The sequence below is a fragment of the Phoenix dactylifera genome, chromosome 7 (assembly GCF_051530095.1).
Source record: "Phoenix dactylifera cultivar Ajwa chromosome 7, Ajwa_hap1_PhDact_Kaust_v1.1, whole genome shotgun sequence".
Lineage (NCBI taxonomy): Eukaryota > Viridiplantae > Streptophyta > Magnoliopsida > Arecales > Arecaceae > Phoenix > Phoenix dactylifera.
In genome coordinates, this window is record NC_143196.1 from 32,164,778 (window position 1) to 32,186,413 (window position 21,636).

Consider the following 21,636-nt stretch of genomic DNA (forward strand, 5'->3'; position numbering starts at 1 on the left):
GTTTAGTTTTATATTGGTACTTATATATTCAAATAATACTTGTGGTTAGTTTCATGTGCCGGTGAGATTTTGGGTTGTGACAAATTGTTTTAAGCACTTTTTGCCAACTTATTGTTCAATCATGGTGTGTTAGTGAACAACTCACCTATTATTCGATAACCATGTGTTTGATAACAACTAAACTTAATTGTTTGGTCGTCAATGTGTTTGTGAACAACTGGGTGTAGAGAATTTTTCGTGGGCAAGAAACGGGCTCCCTTAGCATTACTTCAAAAAACAGAGATAAGATGAATTACCTCTCTTGAAAAATTTATCAACAAAAAAATGCAAAAGAAATAATTCGGAAACAAAGAAATCCCACACAAAATAGTTGCCCAGCTAACATACAACGTTCCCAGTGATGGAAAACTATGAAAAGAGTTCATGGATTTATTTTTTTTTTTTACGAAGTTCATGGACTTTTATTAAAAAAGAAAAGAGAGGATGGCTTGAATTCACCCGATGCCGTTCCTTCTCTAAAGCCGGTCCAGACTCCGGACACTAGTGAATTCTGATCCGGTCCGGTTCCTTAACGGCTTGGGACATGCCGGTTCGATCAGGGGAGTCGGCCCCTTCTCCTAGCTACGGCTCTATATATCGTCCCCAAAGGACCGCTAAAGAACTAGGGTTTTCGATTGAAACCTCTTTCCCTCTTAGGTTCTCGGTGGACGGCGGCTGAAACCTAGAATCGATGTAACGGCTGTAATCGAGTCGATTCGTCGTTTATGATTGGTTTTCGAGGTGACAGATTCTTTGAATGCATTTATCCCCTGTTTTTGTTCCGATTTTTTTTTTAAAAAAAAATCTCGATTTTTTTCCCTCACGAATAGAACTCCAGCAATTTATTACCGTTGAGGGCGTACGGATCTTTCTTTTCCGTTCCCAATCGAATCAGAATGTTTCTGTATTTCGGGTTTTCGTCTTTTCTCATGAATCTTGGAAAAGAAAAGCTTTTTTTATTTTAAAAAAAAAACCCATTCACTTCCATTCGAATCAGAAATCAGAAAGCCAATGAGAAAGCCTTTGGTTATTGCAGGATAGTGTGTATCGGCGTTATGCCCTCCTACGATGGATTTCTTGCCGAAAGTGTTTCCTGCTACAGTCATTTCGGGGAAAATGGGCAGTTGTGTTAAACCCTAATTCTTTTGGATATCTCAACAATCATTTTCTCCATATTTTCTTCACTGAAAAAGGCTTGAAGATAAATTTTTACTCTCTTATTACATGATAGATTAACTTATATATATAATATATTTATACATTTATGTGCTTTTGGTAGTTATTTAAATGGAGTTTTTTCGGATTCCTTGCTTAATATTATATTTATCCTATGGGATCAGACATAGTCAGAAAGATAGAAATGAAGTTAATGTTGGTGTGTATCCTATTTTTTTCTGTTTCTTTCTGTGGTTTTAGGACATTAATTGGACCTGGATGGATCCTCTTCATCAGCGAAAGTGCAGGATAGTGTGTATCGGTGTTATGCTCTTCTACTATGCATTTCTAGCCGAAAGTGTTTTCTGCTACATTAAGTTTGGAGAAAATGGGCAGTTGGACCCCAATCTTTTCATTGGGTATGTCAACAATCATTTTTCCGATATTCTATCTCGGCGTCCATATTATGAGCTGACCAGTGCAGAAGGATCTTGATGAAATAACCATTGTGGAGATGGATTAGATTGTTTTCATGAATGTATCTCCATCCTCTTGCTCTTTCCTCTTCATCTATGATTAATTACCAGTCTTTGATAGGCCGTTCTTAATCGGATATTCCTGACAATTTAATTCCTTGCTGAAATTCTGCAAACTGCAAGATTGTATATAGGAATGCCTCTCTCTACTAATAAGCTGTTAGAGTTATCCATTGAGTTTTCTTCTACATTTTTTGAAAAGATGGGCAGCATGTTTCACTTAGAGTACTTAATAGTTATTTTTCTTTTTTTATTTTTTCAGAAAGCCTTGATTGTATATACTGATTTGTATACAGTATAGTTAAGATAGCGGTTGTAGTTAAGTCTTTATTGGGTGTAGCAGGTTTTCTGTGTATTTGGGCTTAATCTGTTTGCTAGATGTGGGTTTTGTTGATTCAATGTTGGTCGAAGTGATGGCATACAAAGTGAATTTGGGGCATGTTTGGTTGAGGGGATTTATGGGCTCTAGAATAAGAATAGGCATAAGGGACTTCCATTCTGGTTGTTTGTTTGGGAGAATCCCATTCCTATTCTAATTTCAGAGAATAGGAATGCCTCTATCCTCCAAAACTCAATGCTGACTCTCATTTAGTATTCAAATGTCATTCTGATTTCAGTCACCAACTAAATGAGAATATGATCATTCTGATTCTCATTCTGAAAATCAAATGCACCATTGTTTGCATCATGTGATCTTAGTTAGAGACCTTTTTATGGATGCAAAGTTTGATGAGATAAAAAGTAGAGAACTTCATTATTGTATCACTGGACCTGTATCAGCATCTTACTCATTTGGATTTGTTGCCGAGCGTTCCGTTCCCTGCTACGGTGATGATACTAGAGGAACATAGGCATTTGATTTCCGTTGCTATTTTGGTTGGAATCTGGATAACTATTTTTCTCATATTTTGATTAGACTCCATTGTCTCCTGGTAGAAGACCCTTTCCACATGAGCCCTAGGCTGCGGACCACTCCCGGAGACGGGTGTCTCAGCCTCCGAGGCCATCTTTCTATGAATTCGATCATCTGATTAACCTCTACTTTCCTGTGGATCTCTCGGGCTTTTAGGGTTTCCCTGCTATTGTTATAGGTCTCATAAAGTGCTCAAAAGGGAAAAAAATCTTCCAATCTGTTTATAGGTATAGATATTCTTCCTGGTGGTCAAGGATATTGCTGGTTATAGGTATGGTAGGAATGGAGCTATCCTACTGTGTAATTGTGCAAGCTGATTCCCCTGCTATCATACGTCATATTTATGTTTTAACAATCTCGTTTAAATTTTACTAGTTATTTTATTGTGTCTCCTCTTTGAGATTGCTGCTTGATTTGAATCCTAGTGACTACATAATAGTGTGTGTTGTCGCCCTGCTGGGAAAGGTTGTTGCTAGGTTGAACTGTAGTTTTGTGTTGTTGATATGAGAAGGTCTTTATGCCATTCATTCTTTTCTTTTTTAAAAAAAAAATCTTGAAGTATGCTAAATTCTCCATATCCGGTGATTTTTGCAAGCTTGATGTTGTTATCAAGCATGGTAGTACGACCAGATCAGGCGTGTAATGAGTTTGGCTTTCTACCTTTATTCTCCAGGATGGAAGCGTGTGAGGTTGAATGAGGTTTTAAGGCTATGATTGTGGGTTTCGGGTTAAGACAATACTTGCTTTATAAAGTTGTTCGGTCTTCTGTTCTTGCAGTAACATTTCTTTTGTTAATGAATTCACGTGGTTCTGTTCTCACAATAAGCCAAAAATGATCTAGGTAACCAAATGTGAAGGCACAAGAAACCACTGCCACTTTGGCCTCCATGGATGAAGAAGTTAAGGTTGCACCTGCTATGATCGATGGAATCTTATCAAAATGAGCAATGATCGATTACTAGGTTCATTTGATTTTGATGGGCTGTTAAGGGAAAAAAGGATGGTTAAGCTTTACTCCTGCCGACATTTTATATAATCTACGCACTGTAGATGGACGAGCAGAGATCGTTGTTAAAAGTATCATGAATAATTTGCATGGACGCCGGCAAATTTTTGCATTTGCATCAGCCATATTTTTCGTGGATCAAGGGATGCGCATTCCATTTGGTTGGGGGCGGAGGGGTGGTGACCCCTGTTAAGATTCTATGATCTTTCTCTAAGATTGCGAAATACTAATTTCATTCTAAGAACACTTAATGTAGATTACCCTCCCATTACTAGATAAGAAAAAAACGAAAACAAAACTAATACCAAACACGCTTGTGCGCATCAAGAGAGATAGCTGAGAATTTCAAGGGACAGAAAAAAAAAATCAGAGAGAATCCAAGAGCTGAGAAACACGGCATTCAAATGTTCACTTTGGCAGGAAGAGCAAACAGGTAACCGTTAAGGTACATACGATTATAATATAAATCATATCATCGCACGGGGCCTTTTTTTTTTTTTTGGTTGTTGTTGTTCATTTCAGCTCCGCTTCACGGGGTCAAAGTTGGCGACGCCGATGACAGCTCCGACGAGGACGCCGAGCACAACTCCACCAGCCACAATGCTGAGCAGGAAGTTATTTAGTGATGGTGAGATCCCTGGCCGGGCTGCCTCTGCCACGTCCGGTATCACCGTGGCAGCCGCCGCCACCGCTGCTGTCAGACCAGCGATTGCCTTTTCCTTCACTGACGATGCCCGGATGCTCGCTCGTGTCTTGGAAACTGCAGCCCGGGCAGGGAGCCTCTTAAGTGGGTGGAAGAAGGTGTCGGAGCCGATAAACGGCTTCCGGTGGCCTGCTGATGTTTGCGGCATCGCCATGGTGGCGGCGGAAACTGATGCCATCAGGAAGAGATTACCACCGCCTTTGTGTTATGGAAGGATGGTGAAGGAATTGTGCTGCCGACGGAGAGAAAAGAGAACGGAGAATAGGAGGGAAGATATGTAGGTGGGGCTCGAGAAACGAGGTCAGCACTGCATCCCTCGTGGAGGCATATGGTTGTGGCTGCGGACATAAGGTTATCTTTATCTTGGGGAAGGGACAGAGCCAGCAAGCTTTGGTCGGTCAAAAGAAGCTCTCTCGTGAAGAGTGTATCCCGTTAGTGAGAGAAAGTCTGGCGTAGTGAGAGAAAGCACAACGGCTAGTTTCATAGGCGGTGCCTGAGGGGCTTTCGGCCTGGTTTTTGGTGCTCCGGTTGGTCGGCGTGACACTCACGGCGGCCGGGGCTGCGAGAAAGCACTGGTGCTCACCCTCTGAGTGTCCTCAACTCTGCCGGTTTTAAACCGGGGAGCCTGGGACGGCAGCAGGGGTCGGCAGCGGTATCGGCCTTCGGAGAGGGAGTTTCGAGGGAGGTTGTCTGAGCCTGGGGCGATAGGGCCTGCGGCAGCCTCCGGCAAAGCTTCCGGACGAGGGCGCAGATCCCAGCGGCTGAACCTGCCGGCGAGGGGCAGTCTGGTACACCCTATTTCTGTTTTTCTGCTAACTTGTTCCTTCCAGGTCAGCGGCTGCGACACCATGGACCGGAGAGGGAAGCAGCCGGCGGCAAAGGCGGCGGAGGGAGCGGCGAGAGGCCAAGGTAAGGCACCTGGACCTGGACGTGGGGAGCGCCCTGCGGCGTGGTCGAGGCCGGGGCCATGGGTCACTCAATGGCCCACGGCCGTGGAAGTGGAGCGCCTAAGCCGCCGCTTCCCGGATGTCCTTCGACTTCCGGAGGAACCAATAGAAGCGGCTCGGCAGCAGTGGGAGGGGCGGGCGGTGGTCGCTCGCAGTTTTGGCCGCCGGATACTGGCGGAATGGGTGGCCAAGGATGTGGCCGCCCGTGCGAAGTTGCAGGACGTGGTGGCCGTTCCGCTCGCGAACGACCACCTCGCTCTGAGGTTCCGGTCGACGGAGGACCGGGACCGGGCTCTCGGTGAGGGCCTGTGGGTGGTGGCGGGGCAGCTCCTCGCCATGAGCCTGTGGGTTCCGGATTTTGAGCCGGGGGACGACTCGGTGAAGATGGCGATGGTGTGGCTTCGTTTGCCTCGCTTGCCGCCGGAGTACTGGTCGACGTCGACTATCCTCCACATCGCGGCTCGGGCGGGCCAGCCGGTGGGGGTGGACGGGGTCACTGAGCAGCAGCAAGCGATGGGCTTTGCTCGGGTGAAAGTGGTGATCGACACCACCCAACCTCTTCGGCCGGAAATCCTGATACAGGGGAAGACGAAGGTGCGGTGGCAGCCCTTCGTCTTCGAAAGCATCCCTGTCCTCTGCCCCCGCTGTGGGCGGATGGGGCATTTGGAAGCGGCATGTCGTCTCCCGACGGCTGCTCGCACCGATGGGGACCGGCCTCCGGTGGTAGAGGAAACCGGGGATGTGCCTAATCCATCGCCCCCGAGCGTCGGGGAGGAGGTCCAAGGGCCTGTCTATGGCCCTTGGATGGTGGCGACGCGGCAGAAACCACCACCACGGGAGGGGCGGCCGAGGGAGACGACTGGACCCGACCTCGGATCAGGGTCGTCCTCGACTCGGCCACCACCCCCAAAGGCTCAGCCGACCTCACCGGTGTCCCCGGCGGACACGGACGGCTGGCAAAAGCCAGCAAAAGTCGCGCGCCGCCGGTCGCCACTGGGGGGTGAGGGGGATGGGCAGCACGCGGTGCCCCCTTTTGGACCTCTCCTGACTGACTCAGCCGGCGAGCTTGGAGATGGCCTGGCCGAGTCAGTGGACCCGGGGCCGAGCCGGGGGATCGCCCCTCCGCGGGCTGACTCGGGGCCGAGTCAAGGACTCGGCCCTATACGGGCTGACCCGGGGCCCAGTAGCGTGTCCTCGGCCCAGGCCCAAAAACAGAAAAGGCCCAGGCCGCCCGCGGGCCCCGGCCCGAAAGGGGGCCCATGGGATGTGGCCCAGCCGGCCCGTGCGCTCGTCGTGGTGGGCCAGCGGGCCGGCACTGAGCCAGCCCAACGGGCCTGCGCCCAAAAGTCTGGGGCCGCGGGCAGGCGGGGCGGGCCCACGCCGCGTCCCGCGCCGCAGACGCGCCCCGCGCGCGGTCTGCACCTGGTCTACGGACCTCCCCCGCGTTGGGGGAGCGGGACCTGGATGCTTTGGGCCAGGGAGGTTTGGCCGCGGGATCTGAGGATGGCCCGCGGGCCAAGGGCCCCCAGGCCCAGCATCCAGGGGGGCCACATGTGGTTTCTGGTGGGGTCTTGCAGGGCCCGCAGCTGTGGGACGCCTCTGAGGGCTCAGGGCGTAGCTCGGATGGGGTCTTCTGGTTTGGTCCCTCCCCTTCAGGTGGGTACGAGGCGGGGGATCACCCTGCTCCGCACCTGGAGGCCGAGACACTGTTGGTAGGAGGGGGCACAGACCCACCTACTGTCGTGCAGCGTGTCAGGGCGGCAGTTATGAGTCCTGTCATCACTGTATGCGGTGGGGAGGAGGAGCGAGGTAGTCAGGGCGTTGTGCCTGAGGCGGCCCCCGCAACCCTAGGGGAGGATGGTTCTGAGGCCGACTATGTGGACTGTGATCCATGATGATTCTAGCTTGGAATTGTAGGGGGGCGGCTAAGCCGTCCTTCATGTCCTCTTTTAAGCGGTTAGTGCAGGTCCACTGTACGAAGATCTGTTTCCTCTGTGAGACTCGACTATCTGGAGAGGGGCTTGGACGACTGAGGCGACGCTTGGAGCGGGATTGGGAGACCTACGCAGTTGAGTCCCGGGGGTTGTCGGGAGGTATTGTGGTCCTGTGGAGGCGAGGTGTGGTGACAGTCGATGTCTTCCACAACTGCCCCCAACAGGTAGTCATGGTTGTGTCAGAGCCTGATGCCGCTCCGTGGGTCCTGTGTGGTGTGTACGCGAGCACTAATCACAGGGTCAGGAGAGTCCTCTGGCAGGAGATCACCAACCTTATCGCCCAGGGTATACCGACGGTGATGGTAAGTGACTTCAATTGTATTCAGGAGGAGAGTGAGAAACGGGGTGGTGCTGCCTTCACGGATAGGGTGGATAGGAGGGAGTTTCGCGATTTTGCATCGCAGAACGGCCTGGTAGACCTAGGGTTCTCCGGACCACGGTTCACCTGGTGCAATAATCAGCAAGGTAGTGCTAGGGTTTGGGAGCGACTAGATAGGGCTTTTGGGACTCCAGATTGGATTCTCCGATTTTCTACCTGCCGGGTCAGTCATCTGCCCCGGATTGCCTCAGACCACTGTCCTTTGCTTCTTTCCACCTCTTCGGGTCCCGTCCATCATAGCCCCTTCCGCTTTGAGCGGGTCTGGCTATCATACCCCCAGTCGTGGGATATCGTTCGTGATGTGTGGCGCATCCCGGTGCGTGGGGATGCCATGCAGCGGGTCTCACGTAGTCTTGAGTTGACCAAGAGGCTGCTTCGCCGTTGGAACCATGAGGTGGTGGGTAACATTTTCCGGCATTTGGAGGGGGTAAAGTCCTCGATCGCCGAGTTGCAAAGGAAGGAAGACTCAGGAGGGGTGCTTTCGGAGGATGATATGGCTGACCTTCGGGGGCTTCTAGCGACTCACCATTCGCTGCTACGGCAGCATGAGATTTTCTGGCGTCAGAAATCCCGTGTGCAATGGGTGAGTGAGGGCGATCGTAATACCAGTTTTTTCCATCGGTCGACGGTCATTCGAAGGCAGCGGAGTATGATCCACTCTCTGCGAGATGGGCCCGGCCATCGGGTGGTGGGCGAGCCTGCTATCCGACAGACTTTACTTGACTTCTTCCGCGCCAGATGGACGGAGGATGAGGTGGCTAGTGATGGAGATCCCCCACTGAGGGTGGAGGTGGGCATTGATGACGCTGAGAGGGAATCCCTGATCCGACCGGTGTTGGTACAGGAGGTCCAAGAGGCAGTCTGGGCCTTGGCAGCGGACAAGGCCCCGGGACCTGACGGTTTCCCTCCCTTCTTCTTCCGGCAGTATTGGGGTATTATTCGGCGAGCGGTGGTGGCGGCTATCCAGTGTTTCTTTACCCGAGCAGCGATGCCTGAGGACTGGAAGGCCACTTTCATCACGCTTATACCTAAGCGTCAGGATGCTGCTGAGCCGAGTCATTTCAGGCCCATTAGCTTGTGTACAACTTTATATAAGGTTGTGGCAAGAATAATGGTGGGCCGGATGAAGCCCCTATTGCCTGGCATCATTAGTCATGAGCAAGGGGCTTTTGTAGCTGGTAGAAATATCTCACACAATGTTTTGTTGGCCCAGGAAATGATGTGGGATCTTCAAAGAGCACCGAAGCGGCGAGTCCTGATGGTAGTCAAGCTGGATATGGAGAGGGCTTACGACAGGATCAGGTGGAGCTTTCTCCAGCGGGTACTGGAGGCGTACGGCTTTCACAGGCGATGGATTGGTTGGGTCATGGGGTGTGTCCGGGGGCCAAAATTCTCTATTTTGGTCAACGGCACACCATCATCTTTTTTCGAGTCTACTATGGGGTTGCGGCAGGGATGTCCCTTATCCCCATATTGGTTCATTATCTGTACTGATATTTTGTCACGTGCTTTGCAGCGTGTCTACGCCAGCCGGGAGATGGAGGCCTTCACTCCAGCACCGGGGGCCCGACCGCTCTCCCACTTATTTTTTGCTGATGATTGTCTTCTCCTGACCAAGGCACGAGTTGCTGAGGCACGGGTTCTTCGCAGGGTGGTGGCGGACTATTGCACGACGTCCAGCCAGAGAGTGAACCTCATGAAGTCAGCTATCACTTTCAGCCCCAGCACGGAGACCAGAGTCCGGCAGGAGATCCGGGAGATACTGCAGATACCAGAGCAGGAGGGGATGTTGACCTACTTGGGAGTTCCCATCGCTGGCCGGAGGCTACGAGTGGCAGAGTGTTCGGGCCTAGTACAGCGGATCCAGAGTAGGTTGGAGGGATGGAGGGCGTCTTCCCTATCCATGATGGGGAGATTGACTCTGATCAGATCAGTGTTGGGATCCATGCCGATGTATCTCATGGCCAACTCTGTGGTGCCGAAGACGACTTTGTTGAGGATTGAGCGTCTTCTTCGGAGCTTCTTATGGGGGTCCCACAGTGGGGGCCACGGAGTGCATCTGGTGGCTTGGGAGCAGATCTGTCGTCCGACCAGTGAGGGTGGTTTGGAGGTGCAGTCCCTCCTGGAGAGGCGCGAGGCTTTCATTGCTCGGCACGCGGTTCAGTTTATGCTTGAGCCGCACAGCCTCTGGAGTCAGGTGATGGCAGCCAGATATAGCCTAGGGGTCCTACAGGTGGCCCGGAGGGGGCGCCGGGTTTCTTTCATGTGGTGCGAGATTGGGAGGTACATGCCGATCGCATCGGCAAACACCAGGTGGTTGATAGGGGACGGCAGGAGCATTGATGTGACCAGCGATCCGTGGGTAGACACCCTTCCTCTGCGGTGTTGGCCGACTATGGTAGACACAGAGGCAGTAGAGGGACTGCGGGTATGTGATCTCCTAGTTGCAGATGGAGCAGAGTGGGATGAGACCAAACTTCGACGGCTGTTCGGGGCGCACCTAGCTGCGAGGATTCGATCCCTTCCGTTACCAGGATGTGCAGGGCCGGATGTTACGGTTTGGGGTACCTCGAGCCGGGCCAAGGTTAGGCTGGGAGACCTTTCCCATGTTATCCAGCCAGAGCATGAGCGGGGGCCGGATTGCACTTGGATCTGGAGGTCCGGACTCCACCCGCGTGCAGCCCTTTTCTTATGGAAGGTATTTTGGGACCGCCTTCCGACGAGAGCAGTGCTGAGCAGGCGTGGTTGGGGGATCCCCGCAGAGTGTGGGACGTGTGGAGCTGAGGAGTCGGTGGACCATGTGCTTTTTCAGTGCACTTGGGCGAGGTCGACATGGCAGTGGGCCGAGGTCTCGCAGGAGGCTCGGAGCGCGAGGCTACAGTTTCTCCAGGTGATTCGGCAGGGGCTTGCCAGTTCGAGTACCCGGCTGGAGGCCTTTAGAGCGACTTGCACAGCACATCAGATTTGGCTGGCCAGGAACGCTCGTACTCTCGGGGAGCGCAGGGTGTCACCGAGGTTTGTTGCGGAGCTTGCCCGAGCACAGGCCATGGAGATCAGGCCCACCCCTTTAGATAGATCTTTGATAGCTCGGGACACCTGGGGTTCCCCCTCTGCTACGGCAGCTCCTCAGATGGTGTTTTTCACTTGGGAGCCCCCACCCCCGAGTTTCCTCAAGGTCAATTTTGACGGGTCGGTGTTGGATGGCGGTGCGCGGGGCGGTGCAGGCTTTGTCATACGGGGCCCGCATTCCAAGGTGGTGGCAGCAGGTGGCTGCCAGCTGTTCGACACATTGGTACCAGGGGCAGAGCTGCGAGCTGCCTGGGCGGGTCTGCGTCATGCGCGAGTGGTGCTGCAGGCTAGTTCGATTATTCTGGAGGGCGACTCGGCCACGGTTATTCGATGGATTCAGATGGGGCCACGGGGAGACGGCACAGACCACCCCTTGGTCCGTGACATTGAGATAATGATGAGAGATGGGGGGGTCCTTCGGGCCAAGCATGTATTCAGAGAGGCCAATGGGGCAGCTGACTGGGTGGCGGCCCACGCGGCCCACCACTCAGAGTACACCCTTTGGTCAGGAGAGGGAGAGCTACCACCAGCACTCCGTGAGTTGTTGTATTTTGATTTTCTTGGGTGTATTCGTACACGTATTGTATGAAATACCCGTTTCAAGCAAAAAAAAAAAAAAAAAAGAGAAAAGAAAAAAGGACAGAGCCAGTAAGACACGTTTGTGGTTCCTTTCTTTGAATGAATTCGATATTATTTTTTTTACCTACTCCATGTTTGTATTGTTTACTAACGAGACTTCAAGAACAAAACTGGAATTGTCATTACTTTTCGGAGGTTATGTTTCTTTTTAGATATTTGGATGTGTGGCAACCGGCAACCACCGCACGAGGCTCCTTGGGATTTTTAGTTTTGTTCTGCTGGAGTGTTTAAAGGAATCAATTGGGATATAGCCTCACTAATTTGTCATACTGAATTGCATAACAGCAATCAGCAGCAATGAGATGAAAGTGATCCTTGTTGGCAGGCAGCACAGAAGCAAGCACTACCGTATCCGATGTTCTTCACCCCCAAAATAGCTGGCCGATACCAAGAAATCACATATATGCATCAGAATGCATTATCACAACTCATCCTTTTGAACATTCTTGCAATTACATAAATCTGGTTCTTATACAAATAATGGTCCTCTCAAATGCATCATGTGTATGCCTCTTGCACCTAGAATAAAGGCAAAGATACACCACGGTCCTATGATAAGAAATTGATGGAACAGCAAGAAGAAACCCCACCAAGTCAGGAACCAATTCGTCTTTCAAGGGTCTGGAACATTCAGGTTCTCGAAGAGCTCAGGGAGATGGGCGTTGGTCAGCTTGGTCCTTCGGCTAATCTCGCGTCTCTTCTTAGGTTTGGGCTTCGAGGTGATGCCATGGACTTGGGCCATGGCCCGTCTCTTGGCTGTGTTGGTCGCGGGCTTCATGCCATTCTTCTGCAGCTCCTTCTCAATATCAACCATGTCCCGTGGTAGTTCGATCCCACGAAACAGCTGCTTCAGATCATCATCCACCTTTATCATCACCTTGGGGTCATTGGGGTATACAATGTCCTCCTGCGAGTCCATGTTGGACAAAAGCCAAACTTGACCCGCAGACTTCAACGCCTGTAGATATCTAAATCTTAGTTATTCTTTGAAGTTCAAAAATCATCAGAACATACATACAAATATATTTTTCAGTATATTGTGAGAAATTTAAACCAATCCTGCTCAGAGGCGCTGGTATAATTCAAAGAGGTGCAGCAAGAGTCCTCGGTTGAAAGCCTTTAACTTCCAAACTACAAGGGGGCAGAAAAGTGTATCCCACTTTATAGTTTTCTTTTGGTAATGTTATCTCGTTTAGTTGCTAATCATAGAGGACCAAGTGTAACAAGGCTGGACATTTCTTCTATTTATCTTTATGGTGAATTTTGTATAAATTTCTGATAGCACTCAGGTTGTCAAACATCAAAATAACCAGGTTCACTAATTTGTATACCTGAAGAAATATAGAACTTAGAGAAAGAAAACATAAGCATAATATCTGTTTCGGATGACAAAAGAAAGAAAACTCTATAAAATAAAACCAAACAAGCAGAGCAAAACTGGAACAGAATTGGGATCAAGGTAACAGCAGGTTGCACTATCTTCTCAATCTTTCCATACAGCTTCCTTATCTAGGAGTTCTGCTCCATAGCCAACCCATATTTGATGAAAATGCTTGGATGACAATGATGACAAAGGACTCATCCTTCTTTAGATCATCCAAATAAATGAGGGCACGTACCAAAGCAAAACAATCAAACCTATAGATCATTTGTTGCTTTTGTTGTCCTCACATTTATGCCACATTTATGTGGCATATCTGAAATAATTTGTTAGTGTTCAGTATTTACAAGGAAAGGCCACCGAGCATAAGATTTGAGATGCCTGACGCATAACAGTATGTTCACCTTGAATTCACATAAAGAAAATAGAATGCTGCACTTATTAGGGGCACATGCATCGATATCATATAGAAGCAGCAGGGTTTTCAAAAATTACCTGCAGGTCCTCCATCACAGATGTGTATGAATCCTTGACATCCACAACAGGAAGGCCTTCAGGAAACTTCCTTATCAGAGAAAGCAATTGCTCTTTTCCTTTCAGATCATGTTTAGACTGTATAAGATAAACAAAAGAAATTATATCAGTTCTTGGAAGCTCCACAAGTTTATTAATAATGAATTTACGCAACAAGAACACAAAGGGAACAACCAATCTCCATGCACATTGCATTTTGTTAGTTCCAGAATGTAATATATTCTACAACTGAAGTTCTCCCTTTAAAGCTAAAAAAAAAAAGTTCTCCCACAGGATCCTCGAATGCAACAGTAGGTAGAGGTAGGCATAATATAGCATACACTTACTGCACAAATGAAAGTATATTCTGGTGGTCCGACACTGGTATGTCACCAGTATATGATATCAAGCCATTTAAGAGTTTAGACAGTTATTATGCGAAGCATAAGATCAAGCCACCTGAACAATTCTTCTAAGCCATTACCAGTTCATTTTTAAGCATTTTAATATAAATGAAATAACTATATATTTATAAGATTAGCTACTCATAAGAGAATCACTTAGCAATTTGACATGGCCTGTCAATGAGGTTGTAATCTATTGGATAGTCCATATAACTGGACCATGGCACGATCAAAGTCCATGATGGAAAACTAAGTTTAAATGCAGCACTATTCTCAAACTCATGGATGTGAGCATGCAATACGCAAAAGAAAAAAGAAAAGAAAAGAAAGAAAAGAGAAGAGAAGGGGTGGGGAATTCATTGATGAAAGAGGTCTTGAGAAAACAATAAGAATTTATTCATACACACACAGATTGGCATTCTAGTGCAAGAGGACCCTTACCTTGTAAGAAAAACGCTTCCCATCATAATTCACTTTATGATTATTCTTCAAACTGTCAAAGACTGCCTTATTTGCATTTATGTCAACATAGCATGCTTCATTTATCTCTTCTGGTGTGAGGGCTTGTCTTGTCTGCAAAAGTCGAAAGAGAATATATATATATATATTAGTATGCGAGAGAGAGAGAGAGAGAGAGAGAGAGAGAGAAAATCAAGAGTTGATACAACAAATGTTTTAACAACAGCCCCTACAAGAAAAGATGATATCAATGTCACTGGTGTTTCATGGTTCCAGCTACTGCTACAATCAGAAGCAAGAAATCTTCCAAGTTGGCTCAACTGAAGCTTTAAAGCAGAAGCAGGCAGCCCATTTCATGTTTCCTAAATGAAATCTAATTTGCTAGTTTTTCTTTATTCAACTTTAAAACATTTAATACATCATAGATTTACAAAAATAAGACTTTGCTATGCTTTAACTCCCTTGCAAGATATATGCTGTAATCTATTCCAGAATTGTTGCAGGCAGCCACCTCGATGCTTAGGTAAGAAATACGCTGCCTAAGAATTGACCACCTGATTAGACTAAGCGGCCCTTTGGATGTTCAAAATGAATAAATTTGGGAAGATTTAGAATTATAATTATAAAATTGACTATTAACTAAGACATAAGTTGAGTTTTTAACTGCGTGTCAGCATAGCTTATGTATTGAACCATGACTAATGCACTTGACTATAATAATGGATGCATACTTGCATAGGTATATGTGCGATTAATATTATATGTTTGAGTAATACCAATATCTAACAACAATATGATATACAATAGGGTTCGTCTTTCTACTCTTCTACCACTTCTTCCTGTGAAATTTCAGTAGTTGCATTTTTTTGCCTCTCCTTTTCTTTTCTTCTTCAGCACCTTCTACTTTCCTCTTGCTTTTTTCATTTCTTCTCTTCTCAGTTTCTTTTTTGCCTCTTATGTTCCTCTTCATCATTCCTTTTTCTTTCTTTGTTTCTTTCTTCTCTACAATTAGAACAAAGGTTCACTTTCTCCCATTTGGGCTTTTTCTAATTGTTTTATACTTCTATCTCTTCCCCCTCTCCTTCGTCCTACAAATTTTTCTTTTCAAATTTCCCCTTCACTTTGCTCTTCAATTTCTTCTCCTTTCGTCCCTACATCATGTTCTTCTTCCATGTTTTGCTTCTAGCCCTTCTCCCTCTCCTACTTTATCTCTTGTTCCACATGATGATTATGTTTGTTTTACATAAACTCAATAAATGTGTAATTTTCACCTTCATCAATGTGAGTTACTGTAGTTAACAAAATTCAATTATCAAAAAAAAAATCAAATTTAATGACAATACAGATTTTATGCAGCTATTTGCCCTTGTTAAGATTTAGGAGGTTTAGAATAAACTTTTCGTAGGAAATCAATTAATAAACACCATTTATAAAAAATCAATGTATGGGGTATTGTGTATTATCGTTCCATAATCATGATATCTAATTGTTGAATAAGAATTAGCAATAATTAACTTCTTAAAAAGTCATAAATGTTAGTTCTCTCTGGAGTTTCTTGGTGGACCATGTGTCATAGTTAATACAAGCAAGCCAAGCTGCCTAAGCTGCTCAGCACAGCTCATTGTATTAAAACGGGCAACTCATTATATGAATGGGCCAAAGTCATTGTACGAAAGATGTATCCAGGCTCAGCCCAAGCTTGACAGTAGATGTTCGAGCCTGGTTGTTAAAATGAGCTCAAATGAGCTTGTCATCCATCCCAGCCCAAGTGAACATTTATTTTGCAAGCTCAAAGTGTTCAGGCTTGGGTCATTTATAAGTTTCGATGAAGTTCAAGCTCAGGTTGTTTCCAAATTCAACAAGCTCGATCAAGACTATTATCAAGCCAAGCTCAAGCTGTTCGTGAACAGCTAGATACAGCTGCAGCCCTGGTACTCAAAGTATTCTATCTTCCACAACAATGTATAAAAAGAAGACATTTTGTGTTGACATATAAGCATATTATTTCAACTTTATGTTGTAGAAATATCTTCCTGATGGAAGTTGATACAGTTTAATGATCAAGATATACATTTACTTAGTTTTTGTTTTATTCAATCATGTACACAAAAGCTTGATTCACTAAGCACTCTATAGAGGTGCCTATGCTTCAAAGGTCCCTTGGCTTAGTGACCCTATAAGCAATTAAACCATGATTTCTTTACATCAAATTGTGTGGGCAGCCCAGTGCACGAGGCTCTCACCATTCTAGGTCTGAGGAGAGTCGGATGAATGCAGCTTTACCCTAGCATATGGAGAGGCTATTTCTATGTTTCACAGCCTCTAGATTACAATGGAGCAACTGTACCATTGTGCCAAAGTTCATCCTCATCTCAAACTATTTTCTGCATTATCTTTGTCATCAAAGTTTCTTATTCAACCCAGTCCGCATCTCAATCACCTTATGCACTGATTTTATCAGCTATATTCCTTTTTGTTAAAAATAAACTTTGGGATACTTAAAGTCACCATAGTTTCATGATACTGCTGTTGAACCACTAATAAGTTCATGCATGGATGCATTGATAAAAAGCAAGCAAAATTTTCAAGAGATATCTATGACTTTCAAAAGTATGCTTCTTATAGAACCAGCAGGCAAATGGATAAAACTGAATAGCTGACCAGGTTACAGTATGTATCTGCATGTCAAGATAGTGTCAGGCACATACCTCTAAAAGTAGATCAATAACACGTTTAATTTGTGCACCAACAGGTGACTTTCTAATTGCGTTGATGTGCTGTAGCCTTTCTGTGTCATTCGAAAATTTAATTGCGGTAGGTGCTTTTGAAGGAGCTGAAGAACTTGAAGGTGCTGTTTTCTGTGGTTGGGGGGCATGTGGGGGTTTTGAAGATTGTGCTCGGGCAGCTATGCTGGTGAGGGTCGACTGACATTTCTCTTGCTGTTGCTTAAATTTATTCAAGCTTTCCTGCAACGACATCTGGGAAATCGGCAAACACACAATCAGTTGACAGGAAACTATGGGGAAAAAATTATAAGCATCTTAACTCAGAACGAAGATTTTCATTTTCCAATTCTTTGTTTCCAAACAAATAACTACATTATTATCCATTACAACAACAAATTCGGCAGAAACAATGCACAAATCATCTTGATTTTCTTGTCAAAAGCAAGTTAGAAGATGCTTTGCATGACCTAGGACAGCCATAGCATGATGAACCACCAGATCCATCAATCCTTGATAATATCAGATAGCTGAACTTATTTTAGTTGAATTCAACTCAACGAAACCTTAATCCCAAACTAGTTGGGGTCACCTACATGAATCCTTTTCCTCCATTCCGCTCAGTTTAGGGCCACATTTTCTGAAAGATGTAAATGTATTATATCCTTCCTTACTACTTCATCCCATGTGATTTTCAGCTGAACTTGTTTCAGTTACATCATATGAATCTAAACAGCTCCATAGCATAAAATAGTATCATCTTTTCTTCAATTTTGACATAAGCCCCACGAGATTCAGGAACCTGGGTTCCATTGTCCCATGAATTTCCCCTCATTTCCCATATTTAGTTGATTCAGAACATTGGAAAAGCACTATCAAGAGATAAGTGCAACCACTTTAGCATCATCCCCCAAATCTCATGCATAGAAGCTAAACAGTAGGATTAAATTCCAAAAGAATAGCACTTCTTGGACAACTAGGAGTGGAATTCTGGGATAAGGGATCAATGGAGGCCAAAGATCTCCTGCAATTCAAAGAAAACAAAACCACATCCCTCTCTGCCTCTTCTCCTCCCCCTCCTGTGATTCTCCACACCCCGCCCATTCTCATCCACAGAGGTAGGGATGGACGGTGGGGGTGCTGTTCGGGCGGCGGCGGAGAGGAGAGAGAAGGGAAAGCGAGGGGATGAGAGGTCCCATGCCCCCGAGAGAGAGAGAGAGAGAGAGAGACGGATTACCGGTGTTAGAGAGAAGAGGAGGCCGAGCGGTGGCCGGCGGTGGCGGGGAGGAGGGAGGGCGGAGAGGGGCGGCGAGGGGAGGCGGAGATGAGAGAGGTTCTCTCCCGTGCCCTAGTAGAGGAAATACGAGGGGAAAAAGAGGGGGGGGGGGGGGGGGGGAGCAAAGAAGAGATATCGGGCCGATATCGGCAACTACATATAAAAGAAAATAGGAGTTTCTAAATCATAATCAGATCACGCCACCAAGCGGCGATCTTATTGTAACAAATGGACGGCTCTCACTTTTTTACTTTATTGATAATAATAATTAAAATTTAATAATAAATCTCGCTATAATTTATCAATTACATAAAGGGTCAAATTTCTTTTTTTTTTTCCTTTTTTTTATGGTTTATGGTAGCCAATGGTTTGGAGGATTGACCAACTCTATGATTGAGACGCTGATAAGATAAGGATTTTATGTGTCACACGAGGCATGAAGCAGTATTTTATATGACATGTATAAATTAATATTAGAAATTATATATATATGAAGGCAGAGATCTATAAATTATTTGTATGATGACATTTAATGTAGTTGAGTTAGACTCCTGCAAATAGATTTAAACTAACCAGTCTCACTGCAGCTTTGTGGATTACATATTTACTTATGCCCTTGACTTCAAAGTTCTTTTTCTTTTTTTTTATGAAGAAAATTCACATACAATGGTTCATGATTGTCCTCCTCCAAATGCCTTTGACTCTCAAAATTTTTGAAGGCAGGATTTAGAAACTCCTATATAATTATCTAACTTTACTAGCTTGGTAAGAAACTGTTAACGCCAAATGGGTTAGATGTTCTCAAAATCCAACTCGACACCCAATCTAATAAACTCAACCCAAAAAATATCTTAAATCAACTTTTGGTTATAATTGGATCTTTTCCGCCACAACACCCCAGTATGAAGATTGTGATGGAGTTTTATAAAAAATTAATATATAAAAATTCTATGTTTGAAATTTATTCTGATTTGTATGACATGCTCCTATGAAGTTCAATATGACAAGCATGGTTTTGAACCATAACTTAGAATACGCGAGATTTTATGGAGCCGACACGTTTGAGGGATTAGTATTGCATTCCATGGGGAATTTCTTAACGTAAATAGGAAAATAGAATGTATCTTTGCAATCCAAGATAATTTCAAACTTCCTACCTGCTATATTCTTCCTTTAATTTTCTTAGAAGGTAGCCTCTATTCCTTTTTGAGTCATGTCTATCACGAAGTAGAGTTTTTATTTTGAAAATGAGCGCAAATCTTCCTGTTGGATTAGGAAGCATGAGTCATGATAACTTTGTAATAGGAGATTTCTATAATCAATTACAATAATCCAAATTCACTAAGGAAGGTTAGAGAATTCTGGTAATAATAAATTAATAGTTAAAACATCAAAATTGAGGATAAAACATGCTTATTTTTAAAAAAAAATCCAACTTGTAAAGAAAATAGGAAGATAAGTGAATTATAAGAAATCAAATAATACGTTCTTGAAAATCAGAAAAGAAAGATGAGAGAAACAAATTATAAGAAATCAAATAATGATAAAAAATGTTTTAAAAAAAAAATTGCGACCTGCCAGATTTAAATTAATATCTTAGATGAAAACAGCAACCCAAGGGTATTAGTTTACATTAGACAACTACAGTCTGATTTACTGAGTAAGGTAAAATCGGCTTTAAAAAAAAAATAATTATTATATATAATCTATCCTCTCAATGGATAAAAGACTTGTTTTCATTATCAGTTGGCCAGAAAATATGACTCGAAATCCATAAAAAAATTCCTGTGATCAAGCATGCATGCATGCATGCACCTGTTGGGGCTTAATACTGCAATAGACCCTTGAGGTTGATTTTTTATGGAGATCTTAGAAGAATTAACTTGCAACCAGTTTAGGTTGTAAAGAATGACCCTTGATGGGTGTTTTTGTTTTTCGGGTCAGCCCAAATGCATGTGGGCTCAATAGATTTAGATAGTCTGAGCCCATGGTGATCAGGCCCTTTAGTTTTCATGGCTTTTTCCACAAATTTGCAAATGTGTTGAAGATACCAAGAAAATAACGAGACATGGAGGTATCTCACCATGGAAGATAAAATGTAAGAAAAAGAGAATTGACTTTGCCAATAGAAACTCGCGATCGAGGTTTATTACTACGTAGACAGGGGGAGAAAAAGTCGATCAATATGTCGGGAAAAGACTCATACAAGATCAAGGGAATGATATGGAATTATCTTATCGTACTGGATACATTGAAGCAGGGAAGTGGGCAGGTGATTGGTTCCACTAAGATCCAACTTGAGCTCTCAAGTGGAATGAGGGTCCAAGTAAATCATCTCCATGGTTGATTCCATCAGACAGAGAGCACTGAGATCAAATGCTTTTCTGGCTTTTGAGCTGTTTCATATGGTGGAGGTGTTACTTGAGAGGCAGCCTTTGGTTTCATGGCTTAGCACGTTTCGATGGTCGAAATGGGGGGCATTATCACTGCCTCCGATCAGTTCCTGGTCTATCCCAATAGTTTGATTTGAAATGACTCTGTACGATCAAGTATCGTAGCAGAAATGGCCACTGGAATTGAGTGGTGCAATACCTAATTGCCACTTCAGTTATCATCTGAAGGATGGGTAGTTTAGGTGCTAATTTATGTGATTTATAATTTAGACCATCCATTTTAATCTGGCCATCATCACATAACCTTTTTAGTGCGTGTGAGTGTGTGGTTTCCCCACAAAAAAAAAAAGGGAAATACATGAAGCATCCTCACGTCGTCCTTCCCGTAGGTCTTCTTTCTCACAAAACTTTCTATTCGTGAGGCCATCCATCCCATAGTTGTTCTTCCTCATGAAGTCATTTGTCCTTCTTTATATGTTCGTCCATGAGACCTTCCTCCTCATCCCCAAATCCTTTTCTCATCCTCCGTTCTAGATGACTCATTTGTGAAGTGTATATCACGTGGTCATAGATTATGTACTAGTAAATACCATATTATAGAAACTATGTATCAATTTACCTAGCGGTATACGTTGGATCATTGAATAATTAATTTGCCAAGTATATATCATATGGCTATGAACTATATATTAGTGAACACAATATTCTAAAAAATGTCTATCGATTTGGTGATATATATTGTTCACTGAATGACTAATTTACAAAGCATATATGATATAATCATAGACTGAATGCTGATGAATATCTTATTTTGAAAAATGTATATCAGTGTGCATAGAGGTATGTACTAAATCAGTGGATAATTTATTTGCCAACTGTATAACACAAGGCCATAGAGTGTGTACTGGTGAAAAGAGGAGGAGGAAGAACTCACGAGAGAGATAAACAGCTTGATAAGGAAGAAGAGCTATGGGATAGAAGGAAGGTATGAAGATACCTCAAGTACTTTCTTTTTTTTTATTAAGGAAGTTATGGGACGAAGGTATTCCATTAGTAGGAAGAGTTCTATCCTGCCTTGCCTCTTTGGTTTTCACTTTAAGATTAGTG

At 45.0% G+C, this 21,636-nt stretch overlaps 3 protein-coding genes and 2 non-coding genes across 5 annotated transcripts; 3 read left to right on the top strand and 2 right to left on the bottom strand.

Moving 5' to 3' along the window:
• The first annotated feature begins 1,068 nt into the window (after positions 1-1,068).
• On the top strand, positions 1,069-1,217 carry LOC113461315 (small nucleolar RNA snoR135). The gene has a single exon (XR_003383530.3). It is a non-coding gene; the product is annotated as a small nucleolar RNA snoR135 (small nucleolar RNA).
• A 278-nt stretch (positions 1,218-1,495) lies between these two features.
• Positions 1,496-1,642, top strand: LOC148703015 (small nucleolar RNA snoR135). Its single transcript, XR_015967612.1, has one exon. It is a non-coding gene; the product is annotated as a small nucleolar RNA snoR135 (small nucleolar RNA).
• A 2,392-nt stretch (positions 1,643-4,034) lies between these two features.
• Positions 4,035-4,672, bottom strand: LOC148703016 (uncharacterized). The gene has a single exon (XM_088701732.2). The coding sequence runs from the start codon at positions 4,528-4,530 to the stop codon at positions 4,168-4,170; it is 363 nt and encodes a 120-aa protein (XP_088557858.2). The 5' UTR covers positions 4,531-4,672; the 3' UTR covers positions 4,035-4,167.
• Positions 4,673-7,190: 2,518 nt separating this feature from the next.
• Positions 7,191-11,757, top strand: LOC148703017 (uncharacterized). Its single transcript, XM_089924083.1, has 2 exons — positions 7,191-11,277; positions 11,666-11,757. The coding sequence occupies exons 1-2, from the start codon at positions 7,191-7,193 to the stop codon at positions 11,755-11,757; spliced, it is 4,179 nt and encodes a 1,392-aa protein (XP_089780209.1).
• Positions 11,758-11,798: 41 nt separating this feature from the next.
• On the bottom strand, positions 11,799-18,270 carry LOC103712778 (uncharacterized). Its single transcript, XM_008799402.6, has 5 exons — positions 18,098-18,270; positions 16,846-17,115; positions 14,120-14,251; positions 13,257-13,373; positions 11,799-12,338 (listed from the first exon to the last, which is right to left on the bottom strand). Exons 2-5 carry the CDS (start codon positions 17,113-17,115, stop codon positions 11,994-11,996), a joined length of 864 nt encoding a protein of 287 aa, XP_008797624.1. The 5' UTR covers positions 18,098-18,270; the 3' UTR covers positions 11,799-11,993.
• Between the last annotated feature and the right edge of the window lie 3,366 nt (positions 18,271-21,636).